General features: G+C 41.4%; 2 protein-coding genes across 2 annotated transcripts in view; both read right to left on the minus strand.

Moving 5' to 3' along the window:
• LOC311588227 (murinoglobulin-1-like) overlaps positions 1-24561 on the minus strand; it is a 212462-nt gene that overhangs the window by 142399 nt on the left and 45502 nt on the right. The gene's annotated exons all lie outside the window — the stretch shown is intronic.
• The window catches only part of LOC311588228 (murinoglobulin-1-like), a 102374-nt gene continuing 99483 nt past the window's right edge, over positions 21671-24561 (minus strand). Inside the window, exon 36 of the mRNA XM_084765707.1 lies at positions 21671-21819. Coding sequence (XP_084621833.1) covers positions 21797-21819 — 23 coding nt within the window. The 3' untranslated portion in view covers positions 21671-21796. The remainder of the gene's footprint in view (positions 21820-24561) is intronic.

The raw sequence follows: 24561 nt of genomic DNA on the forward strand, positions 1-24561 counted from the left end.
AAATGGTCCTTAGAAACCCCCCCCACACACACACACTAGTCTATGGAGGGCCCCAGGGCTGCATGGAAGCCCAGGCAGTGGGGACCACCTAGCACAGACAGAGTGTGTGCAGCCCATGCTTGGAATGGTTCCAAATTGGAGCCAGACACAGCAGACCAAGCCTGTAGAATTGGGCATATAGAACCAGGCTTGGACAGTTCCCATGGCCTGGCAGAATCTCCTACATGCTCTTGAGAGGCTAGACATCCCTGAGGTGTTTATACTTTGGTCTGAAAGGTGGGCACAACTCAGTGGTTCAGATCCAGGCAGGGACTTGACTGCAGGACCACAAGGAAGCACATGAAGCTGGAAACAACTTGCCCATCCAGAGTGTGCACCGCCCTTGATTTGAACTGGATCCTGTCTGTGGGCCACATAAGCCTGCAGAGTGGGACATACAGAACCCAGCTTGGACAGTGCCCATGGCAAGGCAGGGTCTCCTATGCTCTTGGCAGAGGCTGAACAGACCTGAGGTGTCTATATTAAAAACCTGCTGCAACTTAGTGGGTCTGATCTGGGCAAAGACTTGACTGTGGGGCCACCAGGAAGCACTGGCTGCTGGGAGCAACCTGCTCAGCCAGAACATGTGCCACCTGAGGTCTGAGCCCCAGTACAGCTGGTGAGAATCACAGCAGTAGCTTGAAAGGGACCAAGCAGAAGACTACCTCTGCTGACCCAATCCGGAGCCTACAGCATAGAGCAAAGTCTCTAGGAGGAGAAACCAGGTCACCTGCCTGTTCTGAGGAAGAACACCCTTATCCCCACAGGCAAGGGCACACGACCTATAAACACTCACCAATTATCCACTCTCAACAGCCAGTAAAGGACACCAGAAACTACCTCCCAACATCAGAGACAGCAAAATGACTAAAGGACAGCATAAGAACACAAACAACAAAAACCAAAACCATTCGGCATCTCCAGATCCCAACTATCCCAAAGAAAGCAACCCAACCCTGAGAACCCAAAGAGAATCAAAATATAAGAAAAAGACCTCGAATCCTTAGTAATCAAGATGATAATGGAAGAAATGAGTGAAAACTGTAACCAAATGCAGGAAAATGCAACCAAATACATTGAAGACATAAAAGAGACCTATAGAGAGGCACTGGAAGAAATTCAGGAAAATATAAACAGATGAAAAAGATCAACAAAACAGTTCAAGATCTGAAGATGAAAATGGAAACTATGACAAAAGCACAGATAAAGTGATTGAGAGGCCTTAAAGAAGAAAGCAAACAACACAGAGGTGGCCTTCTCTAACAGAATCTAAGAAATTGAGGAACAAATCTCTGGACCAGAAGATACACTCATAGAACTCGAAACAACATCAAAGAAAATTCTAAATCTGAAAAATTACTGATACAAAACATCCAAGAAATCAAGGACACCATTAAAAGGCGAAACCTGAGAGTAATAGGCATTAAGGAAAGAGAAGATGCCCGATTCAAAGGCCCAGACAATATCTTTATCAAAATCATAGAAAAAATTTCCCCAATTTGAAGGAGATGCATATATAAACATAGAAGAGGCCTAAAGAACACCAGTGGAATAGACCAGAAAAGAAAATCTTCCTATCACATAATAATAAAAACACAAAATATACAGAACAAAGAAAAATATTAAAGGCAACAAGAGAAAAAGGCAGAGTAATATACAATGGAAAACCTATCAGAATTACACCCAACTTCTCAGCAGAGACCGTAAATGCCAGAAGGGCCTGGAAAGAGGTCCTGCAAACCCTAAGAGACCACAGATGCCAGCCCAGACTGCTATACCAGCAAAACTATCAATGACCATTGATGGGGAAAACAAAATATTCCATGACAGAAAAAAATTTAAACAGTACTTATCCACAAATCCAGCTTTACAGAAGTTGCTAGAGGAAAACTCCACCTCAAAGGGACAAGTTAAGACAACACTGGAAATAGATCTGAACACCATCGTAAAAACACAGCCACACAAATTTTCTACTGTAACCAACATCAAAACTTAAGGGACTTAACAAGAAGATTGAAATACTACCTTGTATCCTATCAGATCACCATCATATAAGCCTGGACTTCAATAACAGGAGATATAACCAAAAGCCTACATATACATGGAAACTAAACAACTCCCTAATTAATGACAACTGGGTCAGGGAGGAAATAAAGAAAGAAATTAAGGACTTCTTGAAATTCAATGAAAATGAAGGAACAACATTCCCAAATTTGTGTGACACATTGAAAGTAGTGCTAAGAGGAAAATTCATAGAACTAAGTGCCTTTATAAAGAAATAAGAAACATCCCACATAAGCAACTTAACAACACATCTGGAAGCCCTAGGAAAAACAGAAGGAGAAATACCCAAGAGGGGTAGACATGTGGAAATAATAAAACTCAGAGCTGAAATAAATAAATTAGAAACAAAAAGAACAATGCAAAGAATCAACAAAACCAGTAGCTGGTTTTTGGGTTTTTTTTTTTTTTGAGAAAATCAACAAGATAGACAAACCATTAAGCAAACTAACTAAAAGGCAGAGAGAAACTATCCAAATCAAAAAATCTGAAATGAAAAGGGAGACATAATGACAGACACTGAAGAAATACAAAGAATCATAAGATCCTACTTCAAAGGCATATATGCCACAAAATTTGAAAATCTAAGGGAAATGGACAATTTTCTTGATCGATTCCACTTGCCAAAATTGAATCAAGATCAGATAAACAAATTGAATGTGTTTGATCTTTTGCCGGGAATGAATTATGACAGTGAGGAAGAATGAGCAACTGGGCTAGACAGTCAACAGGTGAAATTGCGCTCTCCCCACAAGGAGATGAGAGCATAATTTTTACAGTGCCTGTATAATCTGAATCAATTACACCGGGATGAATAATAAGGCCTTGCAATGTAGTAGAACTACGGCCAATTAGTAGTCCCACTGTGTCTTTTGGTAGAGGGCCAGTGAAATCTGTGGCTACCAACTGAGGTCCCATTTGTGGGGTCAGTACGAGTCTGGTGGTGGAACAGAGGTCAAGGCCTGCGCTCCCTCTAGTAGCTCTCCAGGGCATTGCCATTCTATGGGAGGACGCAGACTCGGCCACTGTTCCGGAGCCCTGGTCTCCTCCATTGCCCCATATATTTGAGGGCCCTGAGGATGAGGGCCCCGTGTCCCATTTTTTGGCCATGCTCTTCCAAATCCTGCTGCTAGTGGTTGACCATTAATGTCTTTTACTGACCGGCATTCATTAGCCCAATGATTTCCTTTCCTGCATTTGGGACAGAGGCCAGGTGTACATGGAGGAGGATTTTCACTATTCTGATTAATCCCCTTGGGACACTGGCATTTGAAATGTCCTTCTTTGCCACACTTGAAGCAATTTTGAGGACCAGTAATTCCATTTCTATTCCTTCCTTGGGCTGCCTGCATCACGGCTGCAGCCAATCCTGCATTTGGTAATGGTCCTCCTATCTCTCTGCAGATCTTTAACCACACATCTAAAGATTTATGTTTGTATGGATTTATGGCTTGTCTACACTCCTTGGCACATTGCTCAAAAATAAGTTGTTTTATCAAAGGCATTGCAGTATCTGGGTCGCCGAAGATCTTTCCAGCGGCATCAACTAATTTGGCCACAAAGTCAGCAAATATTTCATTGCCTCCTTGAATAATTTTAGTGAGATTTCCAGATACTTCCCCTCGTTTAGGAAAGGCTTCCCATGCCCTTGTGCCAATAAAATTAATTTGCTCAAAAACTTGCACTGGATATCCTGTCTGTTGGTTAGCGAAACGTCCCTGCCCCATAAGCATATCCTAGTCCCATGCTGGTTGTCCGTTAGCTGCATTGGCAGCTGCCTGCTCAGCTGAGAACTCAATGTAATAAGCTTTCCAATCTAAATAGGCACCAGATGAAAGGCAGGTCATGCTAAATTTTGCCAATCTGAGGGTGTCATGCAATATCTCCCTAGGGACTCCAACTGCACCATAACAAAAGCTGTGGTTGTGCCATAAGCATGAACAGACTCAGACAGTCTTTGGACAATTTTAAAATCCAAGGGTTCGTGATAACAATTCCCTTGTGCATTCCGAAAAACTGGGTAACAATGAGGGGCATTTTGCAAATGAAATTGTCTCCATGCCTCAGGAGAGGTAGACCTACCTCCCCCTGGTATATAGGGCGGGGTTCTTATTCCGCCTGGAGATTCAAGTGGCTCTAGTTCAGGAGCTGAAGGCTGCGTAATCTTGATCTCCTTCTTTTTTGGTATAGTAATGCTATCTAGCTGTTCAGCCAACTCCTCTAATTCTTCGTCCTCGGGGCCAGAATCATCCCCTTCAATACTTCTTCTGTCTGATCTTACCAACCGTTCCTCTTTCACTTTCCCAAAAACATAATTCCCCATTTTGTCCGAGTCCCGGAACTTTATTGTCTCAAAGCCTGAGAACTTAACAGTTATGTCCCACTTACTGGGAACTTACCACCTAGCTGCCCTGGCTGCCGCAAGTTCTGAGATTCCCTATATGGGCCACCAAAATGTCGATGCCGCCCCTGACCAGCAGGAAAGACACCAACACCGGGAACTCTTCTTGCAACAGTTTATTCAGAAACCTTGACTACCAGAGTGACCCCGGGAAAAGCTCCCACAGAACCTTTATAGTGTGCCTGGTCCTATCAGAGACTGCCACATTGTCGCTCTTGGTTGGTGCATGTGGATCACACCACCTCACGCTATGCCTTCAGGCATGCGCATAAGGGTCTCACTCAAGGGCGCATTGTGTCAGAGAAGCAGCAGGGGGTGCTGCTATCTGTGGCTCTCCACAAATAGAAGATTGGAATAGGTGTGAGGATGTCCTACTGGCATTCGAGGTAAGAGAAATATAGGAGATGGGGAAATAGAAAGATCCAGAGGGTCTTAGAAACCCACAAGAAGAAGATCATAATAGATGGATCAGGGCATGGGGATCTACTGAAAGTATTGCACTAACCAAGGACAATACAAGTGGTAAACATCAAAGCCCTACTCTGATCTAACCAGTGGACAGGACACTCACCACAGTTATGCAGAGAGCAAGGACTAACTCTGACATGAACTCTGCTGTCCCATATTTGATGACTTCCCCTTGGTGGGGAGTCCTGGTGGCACTCAAAGAAAGAATAAGCAGGCTACCAAGATGAGGCTTGATAGCCTATGACCATAAAGTGTGGGAGGAGATCCCTCTTGGGCATAGACCTAGGGGAGGGGAATGAGGTGAAAGTGGAAGACAGGGAGGAATGGGAGGATACAAGTTATGGGATAATAATTTAGTTGTAATCTAAATAAATTAATTAAATAAAAAAATTTTTAAAAGAAATAGGATAAAGACAGAGAATTGCCAGCACAGTGAGAGAAGGAAAAAACTGCCATCAGATTTCTCCTGTCAGGATTATTAACCCCAATCCAGGAAACTCTCCTCAGTTAACGAGGTCATGGCCTCAGACATCTGTATTAATTGTCACACAGGTTCCACTGGAGGGATGACACTCCTCTCCTGTCAATCAGGATGTAGCTCTTAGCTCCTTCTTCAGCACCATGTATGCATGCATATGGTCATATTCCATGCCATGATAACAATGGACTAAGCCTCTAAAACTGTAAGCAAGCTACCAATTAAATGCTTTCTTTTATAAGAATTGCCTTGGTCATAGTATCTCTTTACAGCAACAGATGACTAAGATGGAAGTTGGTCCCAGGGAATGAGGTGCTGTTGGAACAGGCCTGACCATGCTGCTAGTTGGCAGAATGTGAACTTTGGTGCTTTGGACTAAGAAAGTAGTTGAACATTTTAAGCAGGGATCACTCAGCCTCAGATATGGAGGGCAATGTAATTTATAACAGCCAAGCTCAAGAAGCTTCAGAAGGGAAGTAAGTGGACTAGGGACCATGTTAGGGTCCGGGTGATCCACTGAAGAAAGACCTCAAGGCAGTATGCAAATGCAAAGAGTTTTTTTTTATACAAGCATGCTGAGATCACCACTCTCCTTAGAGGGTGACCTCGAAATGAGCACACAGGCTCATTTTATAGACAGTTAGAGGTATTTGTGACAGACTTTAATTGATTGGCCAGAAAAGAGCATATGAGGGGATTTAGGATTGGCTGCTTGTTTGGTTACTGGGGACATTTTGAGTCATTGACATTCTGGCTTTTCTCAGGAATTATCCTTTAATTTGTTTTTATTTTTTGTTTTTATTCTGTATCTATTTTTTAATTTTAATTTCATTAATTTCTTTAGATTACAACTCAATTGTTATCACTTGTATCCTCCCATTCCTTTCTCCTTCTCCCTTTCACTTTATCCCCCTCTCCTAGGTCTAAGATGGAGGGGGACCTCCTCACCCAGTATATGGTCATAGGCTATCAAGTCTCAGCTTGGTAGACTGCTTATTCTTTCTCTGAGTGCTATCAGGCCTCCCCACCAAGGTGAGGTAGTCACTTATGGAGCACAAGAGTTCATATTAGACTCAGTCCCTGCTCTCCACAAAACTGTGAAGAATGTTCTGTCCATTGGGTAGGTCAGAGTAGGGGTTTGATGTTTACTAATTGTCCTTTGTTAGTGCAATAGTTTGAGCAGACCTCCCAGACTCTGATCCACCCACCATGATGTTCATGTAGATTTCTAGGACTCTCTGTGGCCTTCTATTTCCCCATCTTCTATATTTCTCTTACCTAGAGTCTCTGTATGATGTCCTCACATCTGTCCCAAACTCCTGGTAAGTGAAAACTTTCGTGGGACATGCCTTTTGGGCTAGTGCCCAGTTATAAGTGAATATATACCATGTGAGTCTTTCTGCTTCTGGGTTAACTCACTCATTATGATCATTTCTAGTCTCATCCATTTGTCCACAAATTTTGGGACTTCCTTGTTTTTAATAGCTGAGTAGTATTCTATAGTGTAATGTACCTTTATCCATTTATCAACTGAGGGACATTTAGGCTGTTTCTAGGTTCTGGCTATTATGAATAAGGCTGCTATGAACATGATTGAGCATATGTCCTTGTGTGGTGGAGCATTTTCTGTGTATATTCCAAGGAGTGGAATATCTGGGTTTTGAGGAAGCCCTATTCCCAGTTTTCTGAGAAAGCTTGGCCTTTAATTTGATTGGATAGGGTCAGCTGCGTTCTTTACCAAGGCCAGGAAGTAGTAGAAACATAGTATTTGGTCATTTTGACCTGAAGGCTGATTAGCTGCCCATAAGTTTTCTAGGAACTGTAGTTTGTCCAGGAGTTGTTAGAAACTTGACCTAATTAGTCAAATGACAATCTGAAGCCTGTCATAGTGTCAGCCTAGTAAAGCAAATTGGGGTCTCTGGGGCCTCTTGGGTCCATAGGTGAGGGTCTCCTTAACCATTGTTTCAATACACTGGAAAGGAATATGGCTGGTTTACACCCTTGTCCTAAAATCTACTTCAGGCTAACTTGGAAAGGTTTGGGTAATGTCTTTGGAGGAGGAGACTTCAGAAAAGCAAGTACTGGCTTTGTCATATGGTTACTAGTGGCCACTCTTATGTAGCTCTATCATGACAAAGAGCAAATGAACAAAGAGAAATATACAAAATGTACATTTTGAGGAGAAAAGGAGTACCAGGAAATGTAATGGAACTAAGTCCAGTGCTCAAAGAGATAAAAAGTTTAAACAAAAGCCTGATGTTGAATGGTATAAGGGGAGTAGTGACCTCAGGGCAAGACCTCACCAAATTAAACTTCCACCTTGTGAAAAGAAATTAAAGAAAACCTTAAGTTGTGCTAGAAACCATTAACAACAGAAAGCTGATGCAAATGTGATTGAAAGAGGAGGCCATAGTCCAGCTCCATCAAGGAGCAGAATTTGATAGCATTAGTTTCATGGGTATGTCTATAGAGTCAAGGATACAAGAGAAGGGGTTGTGGAATTTACCTTCTTAGTTAAGGAGAGCTATTAAAGCCAGGTGTGTATCAGGAGTGAGCCGACATGGAGGCCCAGAGAGGCCATTGTATGAAGCACTGAAGGTGAGACCTGAATTTCTTTCAAGACATCTGGTACAGAGTTCAAATGCACTGGGAAAAGATCACAGACCTGATTCAGGTTATCATTAAATGAATTTATTAATTATGGTTAGCAGGCTGACAGCCTTAAAGCCAAAACAAATATGTGCTATACAGAAGCGGCTAGAGAAAAGGTTTTGTTTTGTTTTTGTTTTAAGGCACCACAATTATCTCATTTGTGTGAAATGTGAAGCCAAGACAGAAATTGCTTCTATTCTTCTCAAGCTCTTAGGTGCTGTCTCTCTCCCCCTGTATACACTGACAAAGGATGTATCTCACTCCCTGGCACACAGTGATGAGTATGTTTTAAAAAGCCAAAGCAATTGGTTAATTATCTCACATCAGTTTTACAAGTTTAGGGATGAGGACAATGAGTCTGAGTTTCTGTGGCCTCATCTTTTAGAAAATGAGAATAGGTTCCTAGCACAATACGGGGTTTTTCTTATTTATCACAAATCAGGATTTAGAAGATGCTAGAGCCATGGGATAACATACCGAAGAAAACTGAAGAGCTGGTGTGGAACCAGCCCAACAGGGAGAAGTGAGTAGAATTCAGTAAAGCTGAAAGGAGTTAGAGACCTGAAGAGCCCTTTGACATCAGACATGGAGATGCAGAGTTTAGAGATACAGAGTTGGCCTTGCTTGTTTTGGTCCTCCTTTGGTCTCGTATTTCCTCACTATTCTCCCTTTTCTACTATTTTGAATGGTAGTGTATATTCTGTGCCATTGCATGTTGGAAGTATATGATCTTTTTTATTTTGATTTTGCAGGATAACAGATAAGAGAATGTCATGAGTCTCAGAAGAGATTTAGAACTTTTAAGTGATTTTGTGACTGTGATAGACTATGAAATTGCACTGAGTGTATTTTTGCATCATAATATGGCTACAAACCTATGGGGGACAGGGTGTGGTATGTGGTGGTTTGTATAAGAATGGCCTCTAGCTTAGCTTTGCTCCCAGTCCCGGCCCTGAGACTCTGGCTGGACTCTGCAAACAGTTTGAGCTCAGAGCCCCTAACTGAATTCAGTGCACAGTTTAGGTCCAGATTCCCTGGCTGAGCTCAGTGCACAGTTCTGCCCATGAGACTCTGGCTGAGGTTAGCATGCAGTTTGGGACCAGAGTCCCTAACTGAGCTTGGCGGGCAGTTGGGCCCAGAGACTCTAGCTGAGCTTTGTATGCAGTCCCAGCCCTGAGACTCTGGCTGGACTCGGCATACAGTTTGGGCCCAAAGTCCCTTGCTGAGCTCAGGTTAAGACTTGTGGCTTTGTTGGAGGAAGTGTGTTACTGAGTGGGTGGAGGTGAGCTTTGAAGTTTTACAACCCATGAAAGGCTCTGGGTACCTCTCTTCTCTCTCTCTCTCTCTCTCATACACACACACACACACACACACACACACACACACACATACACACCAACACACACTCATGCACACATGCACACACACTCTTAAGCAAGCATCAATATGTGGCAGTCTCCTGTCATTTCCATGAAGACATGAATATCTGGTCTGCTCATCTTTCTGCTCTTCAGAAAATTACTCAATAGTTCAGTAACTGAAACTCAGAGACACCAGGTGTGGGAGAAAACAGGACATGCATTAGGATTTATTATCCACTTTAATGTTTCAAGTTATGTGAGATGATCCTAAAACATGAAACAAAACAACAGTGGGAAAAATACATGAAGTAGATTCCTATTGTAACATAAAATTATTGGTTATTTCTAAGGTATATAGATCAAGAAACACATTTTTCTTGCTTGCTTGCCCTCTCTCTTTATTTGTCTTTTAAAGACAGGGTTTCTCTTGGCTGACCTAGACTTGCTTTGTAGACTAGGCTGGCTAGGAACTCATAGAGATCCACCTGCCTCTGCCTCATCAAGTGTTGCTGTAGAGGCAAAATTAATGCCATATCCTATATGTAATTTATATTCTGCAATTAATGATGCTATGTATGAGAACTTGTCCTCTACATGCCCTTCTCCATGTGTTCTGGCAATGATGCCTGCCAGCATTCTCCAGAAACTCTACTGGAACAGTTAAATACAACTAACACCCAATGATCCTCTGAGATACTTCCCTGGAGATTCAGCCTCCTGGACCCAGCCTGCTTGAAGGTCTACATTCCTGAGACTCACAACTTTCCCTGGAGATCTGGCCTCCCACCAACCTGCTGAAAAACTACATTCCTGAGACTCATGACGCTCACTTATGGTTTTTTCATTCCTTCACTGTAACCCCCCTACTCCTAATTACAGTCTTTCCTTATAAACCCATTACCCTTGAAGCTCTGGTATTATTCTTCTATCCTGCTGCATCAGGAAGGATAATGATCAAAAGCTTTGAGTCCATAATACAGGACCCTGTGTATTTTAACATCAGTAATGAGTCCTGGTGGGATTTTTGGAGGTCTTACCATCTGGGTAATCTCGGCATAACATTGGGATTAAAGGCATCCACCATGCCTGGCTAACACATATTTCTTAAACATCTTGAAAACAAACAAAAACTGTGAGAGAAAATAGAATTTTGTGGTGTGATGGTGAACATTAGGTTTAAAAGGTTAAAATTACTGTGCTAAGCAAAATATAAAACAAAATGCTTCTAACCTATAAGCCTAACTTGCCCAAGGACAGAGAACTTCCAGGAATGCTTTGGGCTGTTCTGGTAATTGCTTGATGTGGTCTACAGCTATACCATCCTGAACACACCTGATCTCATCTGATTTATATTTTAAATACTTAAAACCTTTGGAATTTATTTTGGTGCAAAATATGACATAAACTGTAACCTGACTATTTCCAGGCTGTATAACTGACCATATAATACGGATGAATTAATGCACTTTTCAAAGAACTAATTCAATATCTTACCTATGTCATATATCTAGGTCCCTGAAAATAGAATTGTTTGTCCCTCCCTATTTTGTCCCACTGAGTATGCCTCAGATGCCTATTGCACGGCTTAAACTATTGCCTCACAACATCGTTCGAGTTGCAATAAAACTGTTCCTTACATTTCCTTACTAGAATTCTCTTCTTCTTTGCTAAGGTTTTCCTCTTGTGTTCTGGAATTATATTGGTAGACTTAAATTTCCATACTGACTTGCTATTTCTTGTTTGAATGATTAGCACCATTTGTGGTTTTCACTAGTCTTTTATTCATATATTTCCTTACATGCATATAGTCTCTTATCATATTTACCCTCTGTTATCCTCTCTTACAGCCATTTCCTTTTCTTTTCTTTCTCTTTCCACACCCCTAATGGCTCCCCATTTCTTTCATGCCCCCGTACTCTCCTTAATCCCACATAGGAGAGAAAACATGTGATGGTTGTCCTTGCAAGGCTGGCTTGTTTTGCTTATATGATGGTAGAATTCCACAGCAAGTTGACTTTATTCCTTTGGGTTAAAGAAATGATGGGCTGGCTAGTTTTATGTCAACTTGGTACAAGCTAGAGTCATCTGAGAGGAAGGAACATTAACTGAGAAAACACCTCCATAAGATTGAATGTAGGACATTTTCTTTTATTTTCTGAAATACCATTCATGATTAACATTTATTTATTGAATGAAAAATGAACATCTTGCAAAAAAAAAGCCTGAACAGACAAAATCTACATGATACAGTGCTGTTGTTAAATTATTTGTATGGGGAAAAAATCTTTAATTCATTTGGATTCTTACAAGTTAAGCAAGATTCTTGTGATGTATTTTTTCAAAATGTTCTTGTTTTCTTTCTAATATTTTTACCATCAAAGAAAGGTTATAAAATACTAAACTCCCTTTTGACAAGAAGAATACTTACCTTTAACCCCACTATATAAACCCAATGATTTCATTATTACCAATTTCTGTGGTATGACATTTTCTTAATTAGTGATTGATGGAGAAGGGCCAGGCCCATTGTGGGTGGTGCCATGCCTTGGCTGGTGGTCCTGGGTTCTATAAGGAAGCAGGCTGAGACAAGCCATGTGGAGCCAGCCAGTAAGCAGCTCACCTCCATGGCCTCTGTATCACTTCCTACCTCCAGGGTCCTGTCTTGCTTATGTTCCTGTCCTGACTTCCTTTGGTGATGAACAACAATATAGAAATGTAAGCAAATTAAACACTTTCCTCCCCAACCTGTTTCTGTTCATGGTGTTTCATCACAGTAACAGAAACCCTATTACAAGTGATGTGTCCAGGTGGTACAATAATCTGTTTCCCATATCGATTATTGTAGTGACCAGACTAGTTACATTCTCACCAAGATGCAGAGAGTCACTTTTTAAAAACTGTATCTTCATCCACATCTATTGCTTTTTCCCCCACAGTAACCATTCAGCCGGGGAGAGTTAACATCTCATGTTAACTTTTTGATTTCTATTTCCTTTATGGGTAAAGATGGTGAACAATTTTTTCACATCATCTGAAATGTGTTCTGTTAATTTGAGAGTTTATTAATGGGTTGCTTAGTACTTTAGTTTTGATATTTTTTAGCTCTTTTTTTCCTTTCTTAAAAAAACAGGCATACTATTGTAGCTTAAGCAGACCATGAACTTGCTGTGTAGCTCAGGATAACCCCAAGTTGTGTTATCCTGTCTCAGCCTCCTGAGAACTGCAGCTAAGGCTTCCTGCCACAGAGTCATAGGTTTTATATTTTTTTCAGGTCTGTATCTTTTCTCTCTATATTACATACATACATACATACACACATAGTCTGGTTTTTTTCCTTGAATATCAATTCTCTATCAGGTGAATAACTGGAAAAGGTTTTTCCTCATTCCTTAGTCTGTTTCTTCACCCTGCTAGTTAGTAGTTGTTTTCTTTGCTGGTCAGGAGCTTTTTTCACTTCATGGAATTCTGTTTATCAATTTCTGATATTATTTCCAGAGACATTAGAGTCCTCTTAAGATGGTTATGTATTTTGCAATGTTTTCTCCTAGATGTTTAAAAGTTAAAGTCTTACATTAAGACTTTGATCTGTTATAAGTTGCTTTTTTAGTAGGGTGAGGGACATGGTTCTATTTTCAGCTTTCTAGATGTGGCTATCTTGTTTTTTTCAGCACCACTTGTTAATACAGATTTTTTTAGTGTATGCTTTTGATGCCTTTCTGGAGAACCTGGTGATTGCAACTGTGTGGCTTTATGTATATGGCTTGTTGGTCATTTTGTTTTTTTGTTTTTTTGTTTTTTTCTTCTTCTCCTTTATTAATTTATTCTTGTTATATCTCAATGGTTATCCCATCCCTTGTATCCTCCCATTCTTCCCTCCCTCCCATTTTCCCCTTATTCCCCTCCCCTATGACTGTTCCTGAGGGGGATTACCTCCCCCTGTATATGTTCATAGGGTATCAAGTCTCTTCTTGGTAACCTGCTGTCCTTCCTCTGAGTGCCACCCGTGTTTGTTGGTCATTTTGAAGTCAGCTATTGTGATACCTCCAACATTGCGCGTTCCCCTCAGGATTTCTTTGGCTTTTTCTCTTACACTCAAGTTGCCCCCCCCAACCCTTCTTCTCTCTGCTTGTGTGTGAATATGTGTGTTTTTTATAATGTTTTACTTTTTCTGTTTCTGTAAAGAGGATGAGTAGAAGGAATTAGATCTGTAAATCATTTTTAATAATATGGCTGTTTTCACAGTATTTTGTCATATCCACATATGTGGATGTGGGAGCTCATTCTATTTTCCAGTGTTTTCTTCAGCTTCTTCCTTTAGAGCTTTATGACTTTCTTCACAGAGGTGCTTGATGTCTTTGATTATGTTTATACATAGGGTTTTTTTATTATTCAAGGTAATTGTAAGCATAATATTTGTACATTGATTTTTTTTCTTGACTACATTTCTGACATTATGAGATGCAAGAGTCTTTGGATGGAGACTTTAGGGTCTTTTAAGGCCATTATCATCTGCAAAAAAGGTAATTTGACTTCTTTGTTGCTCATTTGCCTTCCTTTTATTTGCTCCTACTTAAATTTCAAGTACCTTTTCTCTTCTGCTCTCTTTTCCTTTCCTTTCTTCTTGAGATAGAGGCTCACGATGCAGACCAGGCTGCCCTCAAAAGTATCCACGTGTCTCTACCTCTTGAATGCTGGGATTAAAAGTGTGTACCATCATACCCAGTAGAGTTCAACTATTATATTCAATAAGAACAGCCAGAATGGCCATCTTTGTCTCATTCTGTTTTGTTTGTTTGTTCGTTTTTGTTTTTCAAGACAGGGTTTCTATGTATAGTTTGTCTCATTCCTGATGTTAGGGAAAATGTTTTGTTTTTCTCTATTCAACAGAATGGTGCCTATGAGTTTATTGTGTATAGTTCATACTACACTGAAGTGCGTTCTGCTCTTAGTTTCTTCAAGTCTTCTTATGATGGAGGACACGTAATTTCATCAAAGGCTTTTTACATGTACTGAAATTAGTGTGTATAGTTGGACTTTTGGACCTCTAGTGCAGTAAATACTGACACAGGGGTTTTTTTTTCTTTTTTCTTTTTTCTTCTTTTTAGAATTTTAAGGCTTAGGCTTTTTAACTGGCCAGTCTCCAGCCAGCTATCTAGCTTAACCCATCTCATCCTGGCATTATGCCCCACCATGTGACTAGTCCTTTCTCTCTGCTCCACTCTGTTCCATCCATTCACCTCCCTGTCAGCTGGTGAATCTCCCAGGCCTTTTTTCTTCTCCTGGTCTTCTCTCTCTGTCTCTGTCTCTGTCTCTGTTTCTCTCTGTCTCTCTCTCTCTCTGTTGCTATCTTTGTCTCTGCTACTATCTTTGTCTCTCTCTGTTGTTATATATATCTCTCTGTCTGTGTTGCTACTTTGTCTCTCTCTGTTACAATCTTTGTGTCTCTCTGTTGCTCTGTTGCTCTCTCTCTCTCTCTCTCTCTCTCTCTCTCTCTCTCTCTCTCTCTCTCTCTCTGTGTGTGTGTGTGTGTGTGTGTGTGTGTGTGTTGGGTCATAGAAATAACAATACCCAGATCCAGCTAGTATGTAGCTCTCCACCAGTGTAGGCATTGAATATACAGAAACATCTTCACACAAAGTACTCCAACAGTGTTGGGCTTCAGTGCACTTACTAATTTGTCAAGTTTTCCTTGTATTCAAGAGCAAGAGACAGCTTGATCTCAGTGCATGATGTTTTTAAAGTGAACTTAAATTTGTGAATTTTTGAGAACTTTTGTATGTATATTCATCAAAAATGGGTTATTTTTTTAGTGTTTTCTTAAGTGTGTGTGTGCGTGTGCGAGTGCGCGAGTGCGTGTGTGCATGTGCATGTATGAGTGTATGTGTGTGTGTGTGTGCGTGCGTGCGTGCACATGTGCACGCACGTGTCTGTATCCTTATCTGATTTTGGTGTCAGGGCAATACTGGCATTTCCTTTTGTTCACATGGGTTAGGAAACATCCCTTCCCTCTCTGGCTTCTGGAACAGTGTGCGGGATGTTTATGTTAGTGCTTTTCTAGAGGGTCTACAGGATTCAGAAGTGCTTCCATTCGTCTTTAGCTTCCTTCTTAGATCACTACTGCTTCAGTACCCTATTGTCTTGAAGAGGCTAAGGTGATACCATCTTGTGCTGACTCTATGTCATTTCTCTTTGTACACTCCTCAGCCTTCCATCCCCCACCACCACCCCAGTAGCCACAACCTCCTTGGCAATGCTTTTGAGACTGTCTGTAATCCTAACCGTGGTCCAGAACTATTAGCTAAAATTATTAATGTTTGTTCAGGCTAAAAAATAAAACTGAAATAGAGATGAGGAACTGTAAGTCAAAACAAATTGTCATGTGGTGTTTGGAAAATGCCGCTAAGCACTGCAAAAAGACAAATACTGCTCCAAGCCCCTGAAACACTGATGTAAGTGTGGTTTTTGTCCTTAGAAATGCTGTCTCCCTGAGTCTTGGCACCAAGAGACTTGGAGGATGAGTCTGTTCTTTGTTATCATATAATAAAAGTTTTCATTGGCTTAATTAGCATGGTTGTCAATAACTATCTCCTGTGGATCATTTTTCTTTCTTTCTTTCTTTCTTTCTTTCTTTCTTTCTTTCTTTCTTTCTTTTGTTCTTTCTTTCTTTTGTTCTTTCTTTCTTTCATTGTGTGTGTGTATGTGTGTGTGTGTGTGTGTGTGTGTGTGTGTGTGTGTGTGTGTGTGTGTGTGTGTTGAGACAAGGTTTTTCTGTGTAGCCTTGGCTGTCCTGGACTCACATTGTAGACCAGATTGGCCTCAAACTCACAGAGATCCACCTGCCTCTGCCTCTTGAGTGCTGGGATTAAAGTTGTGTGATATCACTGCCTGGCCTGTAGATCATTTCATTAAGTCCATTTACATTGCTCACATTGTCTTAGTGAATCATATTTATGTTTAGAAATATATATATATATATATATATATATATATATCAGTTATTTGTATTGTTAGAAATTTATTATTTCTCTAGACTTTTTGCCTTGCTAGAGTTTAATCTTTTTTTTTACTTTATTAATTTATTCTTGTTACATCTCAATGGTTATCCCATCCCTTGTATCCTCCCATTCTTCCCTCCCTCCCATTTTCCCCTTATTCCCCTCCCCTATGACTGTTCCTGAGGGGGATTACCTCCCCCTCTATATGCTCATAAGGTATCAAGTCTCTTCTTGGTAACCTGCTGTCCTTCCTCTGAGTGCCACCAGGTCTCCCCCTCCAGGGGACATGGTCAAAGGTGAGGCACCAGAGTATGTGAGAAAGTAATATCCCACTCTCCACTCTACTGTGGAGAGTGTTCTGTCCATTGTCTAGATCTGGGTAGGGGTTTAAGGTTTACCGCCTGTATTGTCCTTGGCTGGTGCCTTAGTTTGAGCAGGACCCCTGGGCCCAAATCTGCCTATCTTAATGTTCTACTTGTAGGCTTCTAGGACCCTCTGGATCTTTCTACTTTGCCATTCTCCCATGATTCTCTCATCTAGAGTCCCAATAGAATGTCCTCCCCTCTGTCTCAGTTTCCTGGTAAGTGAAGGCTTTCGTGAGACATGCCCCTTGGGCTAATATGCAGATATAAGTGAGTATATACCATTTGAGTATTTCTGCTTCTTGGTTAACTCACTCATTATGATCATTTCTAGCTCAATCCATTTATCCACAAATTTCGAGAATTCCTTGTTTTTAATAGCTGAATAGTATTCCATAGTGTATATGTACCACAGTTTCTTTATCCATTCTTCTATTGAGGGACACTTAGCTCCCTCTGGCTATTATGAATAAGGCTGCTATGAACATGGTTGAGCAAATTTTCTTGTTCTTTTAAAGTAGCCCCTGTCATGTGCCACCCCACTTGTTTTGACTGGAGGGATACACTGATATTTTGTGTTTACTGGATATAATGTCATGTTAAAGTCTGAGTCCAGTTATTCCCTATGCATCTAATCACTGCTTCACCCCCTAAAGTCCCCACAGCCCCATTGACTGCATATGTTTGGTGTCAGGATGTTTCTTCAAGGGACTCAAACCCCCTGAATTGCAATTGACATTTTTATAATTCAGTCCAAAGTTTTTATATTTTGTTGGCCAATGTTCAGCCATCTTATCAGAGTCTGCACCTTTAAGTCTCTGTTTTTCCCAGAGCTTGCCTTTCACCAGAAACTAGCTGACCCTGTTTTGGGTCAACAATTAGACTAAAGACAGATAGAGATGGAGCAACTCTGTTATGGGTTAGCAGTCAGACTAGACAAAGATGGAACCAGATACCTTGTTTGGGAGGATATTATGGCCCTGCCTGGAATTCCCTGTGTTTTGAGAAAAGCCTGCAATTGGGTTTCTATAGCAATATGCTTCCCTCCCTTTTGACTTATAAAAGCTGCCACCTAACTAATAAAGTTTGAGAGCTTGATCAATCAGACTTGCTCTCCTTCTTTGTGTCTTGCATTTTCAACAGGGGAACTTCCTCCCAAGTTTTAGTTAAGCCCTGCAGGCTGGGGCAATATTTGACCTGAAAGTTTTCTGTTTCTAAAGATCAGCTTGAGGTCCAGCAGGTTTGCTTGTTTTATTTGGGGCTGTGTTCATTAGCCAACTCTGGGTCTGTAGGAGTCCCTGTTCACTTTGTCACTTTGACTTGGCTTTAGATGATGATAACATGGAGTCAATGGTTCTGAATCTACAAAATTTGGAGATCCGGATTCCCAATTTGGTGCTTTTCAGAGATGGGGACTTTTGAGAAATTATTAGATTGGGATGTGGAGCTGTCACTTACACAATTAGCATCCTTTCAGGAAAAGCCTAGAGACCTAGTTTGAAGAATGCCATTTCTACATTTCAGTAGCTCTGGGGCCTGATTCCTGTCCAGCAAAGCCACAGCCTGGGCCACTGCTCCAGATGGAATTTAGTTCCTCTGTCCACATGGATCTGCCTTAGAAGGTAGAACTGTGGTTTTTGTATGTTAAAAAGAACTGACTATCATGCAGATTATTTTATTTTTGTGTTTTACCATTTAAGCTTTCCACAGTTATTTCCTTTCCTCAATTTTATTTTATTTATTCTTTGAGAATTTCATATATGTATACAATGTGTTTTGGTCATACCGTCCACCTTGTGTTCCCCTCCCAACATCATCTTTCTGCTTCCCTTCTTCCTCTTTTTCTGTAATCCACTGAGTCTAGCTAGAGCTGTCTGTCTGCTGCTACGGTTAGGACCACCTGCCCACTGGAGCACGTTACTCAATTTCTTATTTTTTGCCTTGTCTTAATAAAAGAGCAGTACTTATATTTATGATGTTTGCTTCCACCATGTGGTAATCTTTTATTACTGCACTTGGGAGAACCTAAAGGATCCTGCTACTAGAACAGGAAACACACAGTAAATAACAAACAACACAGAGGAAATTAGACATTCACACAGCATAGTTCATATGTCTCTGATAAGAGTATTTATTCTTTAAAATGCCATTAACTTGAACCTAACCTAATTTGTGGGGGATGGTCATTTTAAGACTCCCGAGTTCATAGTGAGAGCAACTCCTTTCTGGCTATAAACTAGCTTTTCCAGTAAGACTACTGGTAAAATCAGACAAAGGCCAGCTGCTGGCGAGCAACAGTTGTGGGAACTTTTTCCTGACTAACCAGATCTCTTACAACTTCCCTTTCTATCTGGAGTTTCTACCCCTTCTGTGACTAGAGCAGCTGTAAAACTAGACACCTGCTGGAGCATTTCACAGTTAGGTATCCATTGCAACCCTTCCCTAGCCCATCTGAGATTCACTATAAAAACCTTGTGAAATTTTTCAGTAAACGAACTTTGATTACAATCCAGACTTGCCTCCTGTTTCTTGTGTCTCCTGTCCTATCTCACTCACAAACCCCTTCCCAGCTTCCATTTAAAGACCTCGTGGGCCGGGGCACTAATTTGAATATTTTCCCATTCCTAATTCCACTTTAAAATAAGATGATTGTCCATCATGTCTCTTACCTAAATGGAGTCCAAAAGCAAAACAAAGCAAAACAACAACAACAAAAATGCATGAGAATCCATCCTAATCTTCTGAAAAGTTCCATTGTTAAAATCTCTTAGGAGGACTTGAGAGATGGCTCAGAGGCTAAGAGCACTGGCTGCTTTTCTAGAGGTCCTGAGTTCAATTCCCAGCAACCACATGGTGGCTCATGACCATCTATAAGAGATCTGGTTTCCTCTTCTGTCAGGAAAGCACACATACAGACAGAACACTGTACATATAATAATTAAATCTTTTTTTTTAATCTCTTAGGAGACTTCCACTTTGTTCTAGAACTTATTATAATGACCCAATGTTGGCTTACCCAAAAGATTAAATAAAAATGTAAGGAAGTAGAATATATTTGTAATTAGTTTTCCAACGTTTCCACGAGACAGCTTTATCCTAACTTTCCTACCACAGTTCCATTCTCCATTTGTTGCCATTGTAAACAACTATGATAAAATAAGACCCTTGATAAATAAGTCTTAACACATAGCCCCAGCCTCACAGTGGCAAAAACAAACACTGCTGTCATAGTGTGCTGCAACAACCTTTTATTTACTGGAGCACACATCTGCCACCATCAACTCAGACAGGGAACACTTCGTTTTGATTGATTCGTTGTCCCTGATCTTTTAGGCTCTGTGCTGTGGGACCACAGAGTCAACAGTGCAGAGCAAAGCAAAGCAAACCTAAGTAAAGTTCTTCCCTCAGGATCATGAAAGAAACCACCAGTAAGCCAGTGAGTATGAGCCAGGTCCCACTGCTGGTAAGAACACAAACCAGTTCTTAAAATTTATACAGGGGGAGGAAATCCCCCTCAGGAACTGTCATAGGGGAGGGGAATAAGGGGGAAATGGGAGGGAGGGAAGAATGGGAGGAGACAAGGGATGGGATAACCATTGAGATGTAACAAGAACAAATTAATAAAATAATATATATCTTGGAAAAAAATTTCCATCCATTCTGAAAAGGCCCCATTAGCAACTGAGGCTTTTATACCTTGGCCTTTGTGCTAAAGGCTGGCCCCTCTACCTGTGGTGCTACTGGGAAGTGGGAGGGGTTTTAAAATAGATGACCAATGGGAGAAAGAGAGGTCACTGAGGAAAATATGGGACTCTGCCCTTTTCTTTCTCTATTGAATGTTAGAGTGGCTTCCCCCTGTGAGGTGCTGCCTTGTCACAGGCTCCAGAATAATAGGCTAACTATTAGGGTTTGAACCTCAAATGTCCCCACAGGCTTATGTGTGCAAGCATCTGGCCATCAGTTGGCCATTCCCAGGTCAAGGGGCTGTAGCTCTTTGTGGTGGGGAAAACATAGTGGCTAGGGATGTTTAGGGCCAGGGATGCAAAAACTTGTGAAATTGACTCCTTATACTCCATGCCTCAAGAAGCAGACAGAACTTGGCTGGGCTGGAATCCTCAAGCTTCAGCCCCACTGCCTGGGAGGACCCATATTCCAAAGATCAACATCAGCTTGGGACGACCAATTGCTCAAACACCTGAGCCTGTCAAGGACATTTAGCCTTCAAACCACAATGACTTCAAGTCAGCCAGTACAGGTATTTTCCTCGCACTAAAGGTCTCTCTCTCTCTCTCTCTCTCTCTCTCTCTCTCTCTCTCTCTCTCTGTTCCTCTGTAAGACGTGTTTCTACCTGGATGTGTTGTCTCTCCCTTCCCCACACACACCCCTGTGTTAGAAATCAAATCCACAGATTTGAAAGTGGTCAAGCATTTTACCATAAAGCTACAATTCCTGTCTTTTGATTTTCTGAGACAGGGTCTTGTTATGATGCCAAGGCTCACCCAGAACTTACTGAGTAGCCTAGGTTGCTTTCGATTTTGCAACGCTCTGACCTTATCCTCCAGGAATGAACTGACTGCAGGCCAGAATCACCATTTCTTGCTTGCACTATAGCCTTGTTTCACTAAGACACCCATCATGGCCTTCCTTATACAGGTAAGGTTACCTCTTTGTTGTCCTTCATGTTCTGAGGTCTGTATTATTAAAGCAGTTGTAAAGTGCTCACATTATTAAAATGCTCCTCTCTTTGAATGTCATTTCCATTCATTGCAAATGTGAGGTATAGTGCAAGGTACTAAATGAACATGGAGTAAATTTAGATCAAATGAAGAAAGAATCAAAGATAGAGATTCTCTTGAACTATGTATTTATTTACCAAGTTTGTTCAGTATTTGTATTGGAGAGACAAAGAAAAATGATGATTATCTTGAAGGTTCCTGGGTTTGGGGATTCCAGCAATGCCTTCTCCACAGATACTAGCTTCAAGCATTTTCTTTCTCTGTGTCTGTGGAGAGAAGAAAACAACACACAGGATGAATAGGATGTAACTGGGTGCAGACAGCAGGGTTTTTTTTTTGTGGAAAGCTAACTGGTGTGGGGAAGAATGAGATCCATCGGATTTTCTACTGTAAGTTACAATACACTTTGGTAAGGAAGGCAGGTGGGTCTTCCAGGGTCAGTACGTCGATCCAAAGCTGTATATCTTTGTGTTTTCACACAGTGAGAAAAGTCTGAGCTCACATAACAAACGTTCTGGGTAGTTTTAAAGTGAAGAAGGTCAGAGATAGGCTTGTGGCAAGGAGAGTTCAGGTCTTACCTGTCCTGCAGGGGGCACTGTATTCAGCAAAAGCTACTTCATCTGGAAAACAAGAGAGAAAAACTTGAGAATCAGAGTTTTGATGGGAGATTTTGTGGAAGATAGTTGATGCATTAGGACTGACCACTTTTCTCAATAGGACCTGGATGATAGCTGAGAGTTGTCTCTCTGGAGAGATCAGACAAACCAAGTGAAAGAATTTTTCCTCTCTTGAAATTACCACTTCACACCTTTATCCTGGGCCAGTAGGATGGCTCAGTGGGGAAGGTGCTTGCCTTGCACCTTGTCTGATGACCATAGCGAGCTCGCTCTGCAGGATCCATGTGGCAGAAGGAGAGAACCCATTTCCCCAAATTGCCCTCTGACCTCCACAGGCACCCTGGCATGCCTGCCTCCCATGGAATAAACAAACAAACATGTAATATCACCAGAATCATTTACTCTGTGGGGAAAATCAGAGTGTGCTCATCCTACAGTGTTTGAGTAGAGGACTAGCAGTTATCCTTGTAGAGTTGTAGCCTTTCTGATCCCTTTCTATACTTCTGATTCATATGGAGAGAGAGAGAAAGAGAGAGAGAGAGAGAGAGAGAGAGAGAGAGAGAGAGAGAGAGAGAGAGAGAAACTGTCAAAAATATGTTGCTTTAGGGCCCTTCATAATCTCCTGCTCACTTGTCTCGTAGTAGTCATAGACTTTCACAATGGCAGGCTGCAGGTTCCTTACTGGGATGTCTTGTTGAACGATGAAGGAGAAGGCCAGTGTCTGATTGGTCACCTGGGAAAGAGAACAATGATCCAGACTCACAGAGGTGGCCACTAGTTGCCTTCAGCGTGACTCAGCCCATGGTATTTGAAAGACAGTTATGCATTGGATGATAGCATGTAACCTTAGAGTCACTGTGTCCATAACTGCCCACATATGTGGATGGTGATATGGCTTTTGTGAGGAACTGAAGTAGAGGCTCCTGGGAGTCTATACTGGAGGAGCCAGAAGAGGACATCTGACCCCCTGGATCTAGGGTTACAGGTTGTGTGAGTTGCTATAGGTTCTGAGAACTGAACTCTGGCCTTCTGCAAGAGCAGTGAGTGCTCTTAACTGCTGAGCCAAAGAAAAATGACATCCAGTATGAACAGAGGGAAGACACTTCTCCAAAGACTTCCTATAGAATCACGTTGTTCCTGTTATGTGCTTCCCACGTACATGCACCAAGAAAGACTCAATGCCTAGGCATGTCTAGGAAGGCAGGAAGGCATCTTACCTGATCTATGTATAACAAGACATTGTTGTTGCTCACTTCTGTTCTGCTCGCCTGCCCTGATCTCTCAAGCTGAAAATGAGAGAAAACATCTGTGTTACTGAAAAAGCAAAGGCCTCAGGGGTGAAAGAAGCAAAAGAACTGTGGGATTGAAGGTGATGAGAAGGAGATGTCACCAAATCCATTTGAACGAATTGGTGAAAAAACCTTTTCCAATAAGAATGAAAACATGCTTAGAAAACTGTAAATGCCACTCTACTAAATGTCTGACTGAATGTGATCTGACTTAGTAATAGATATTTTTAGATTTTATTTAAAGGCCAAAATAGCCTTGCATTCAATGGTACTTACCTCATATTCTCTGTGCATGCATCTTTCCCTGTACTCTGCTATTCATCCTAGCTTGTTGCTAATTTCCACAGCCCTTAAAACATCCAAAACCACATCTTCAGGATTTGACATTTAATATTTCCCCTGAATCATTATTGACCAATTCATTGTGACACTTTAAAAACTGGTGAGCTTGGACTCCTTTCTTACACTTCCTGTGCAGGCTGCAATCACAACCCATATGTACGTTAATGTCAGCATCACTTTGACACAGGTTGTTATTATTACGATGGTGTCTGTAAGCTCCTAGCTTGACAACACAGAAAACCCAAACAGGTCTACTTACCTTCTTCACTGTTGGTTTCAACGGAATGAAACCAGACACCATCTTCACATCAGCAATCACCATGTTGGAGGCTGGGCGGCTCCCTGTGTAACTACAGACCAAAGAAGTGCATGGCAAGAGAAATGTTAACAGTTTGAGTTTGCCTTCTTTGAGGTCCAGTGGTAACTCCTGATAGAGCCTGTGGGACATTTTCATATCTTAAAATAGATGGCCCTTTCCGTCAGTATAAATGGCCCTGAAAAGGGCCCATGCAACAGTGTCACCTGGACAGTGAATTAAAAACAAGTGGATCTGAAGGGCTTGCTGCCCAGGCAGCACCATCTGCTTACCAAGCTCCAGGCCAGTAAGAGACCTAATCTCAAAACCAAGTATGTATGGAACCTGAGGACTGATGGTAACACTGTCCTCTGTCATACACACACAGGTACATGTGCACCCTCAAACCCCATCACACACAGCACATTGAGGTAAACAAGAGGACAGGTCACACTGTAATGTCTT

Source organism: Acomys minous (genome assembly GCF_964271855.1).
Source record: "Acomys minous genome assembly, chromosome: 17".
Lineage (NCBI taxonomy): Eukaryota > Metazoa > Chordata > Mammalia > Rodentia > Muridae > Acomys > Acomys minous.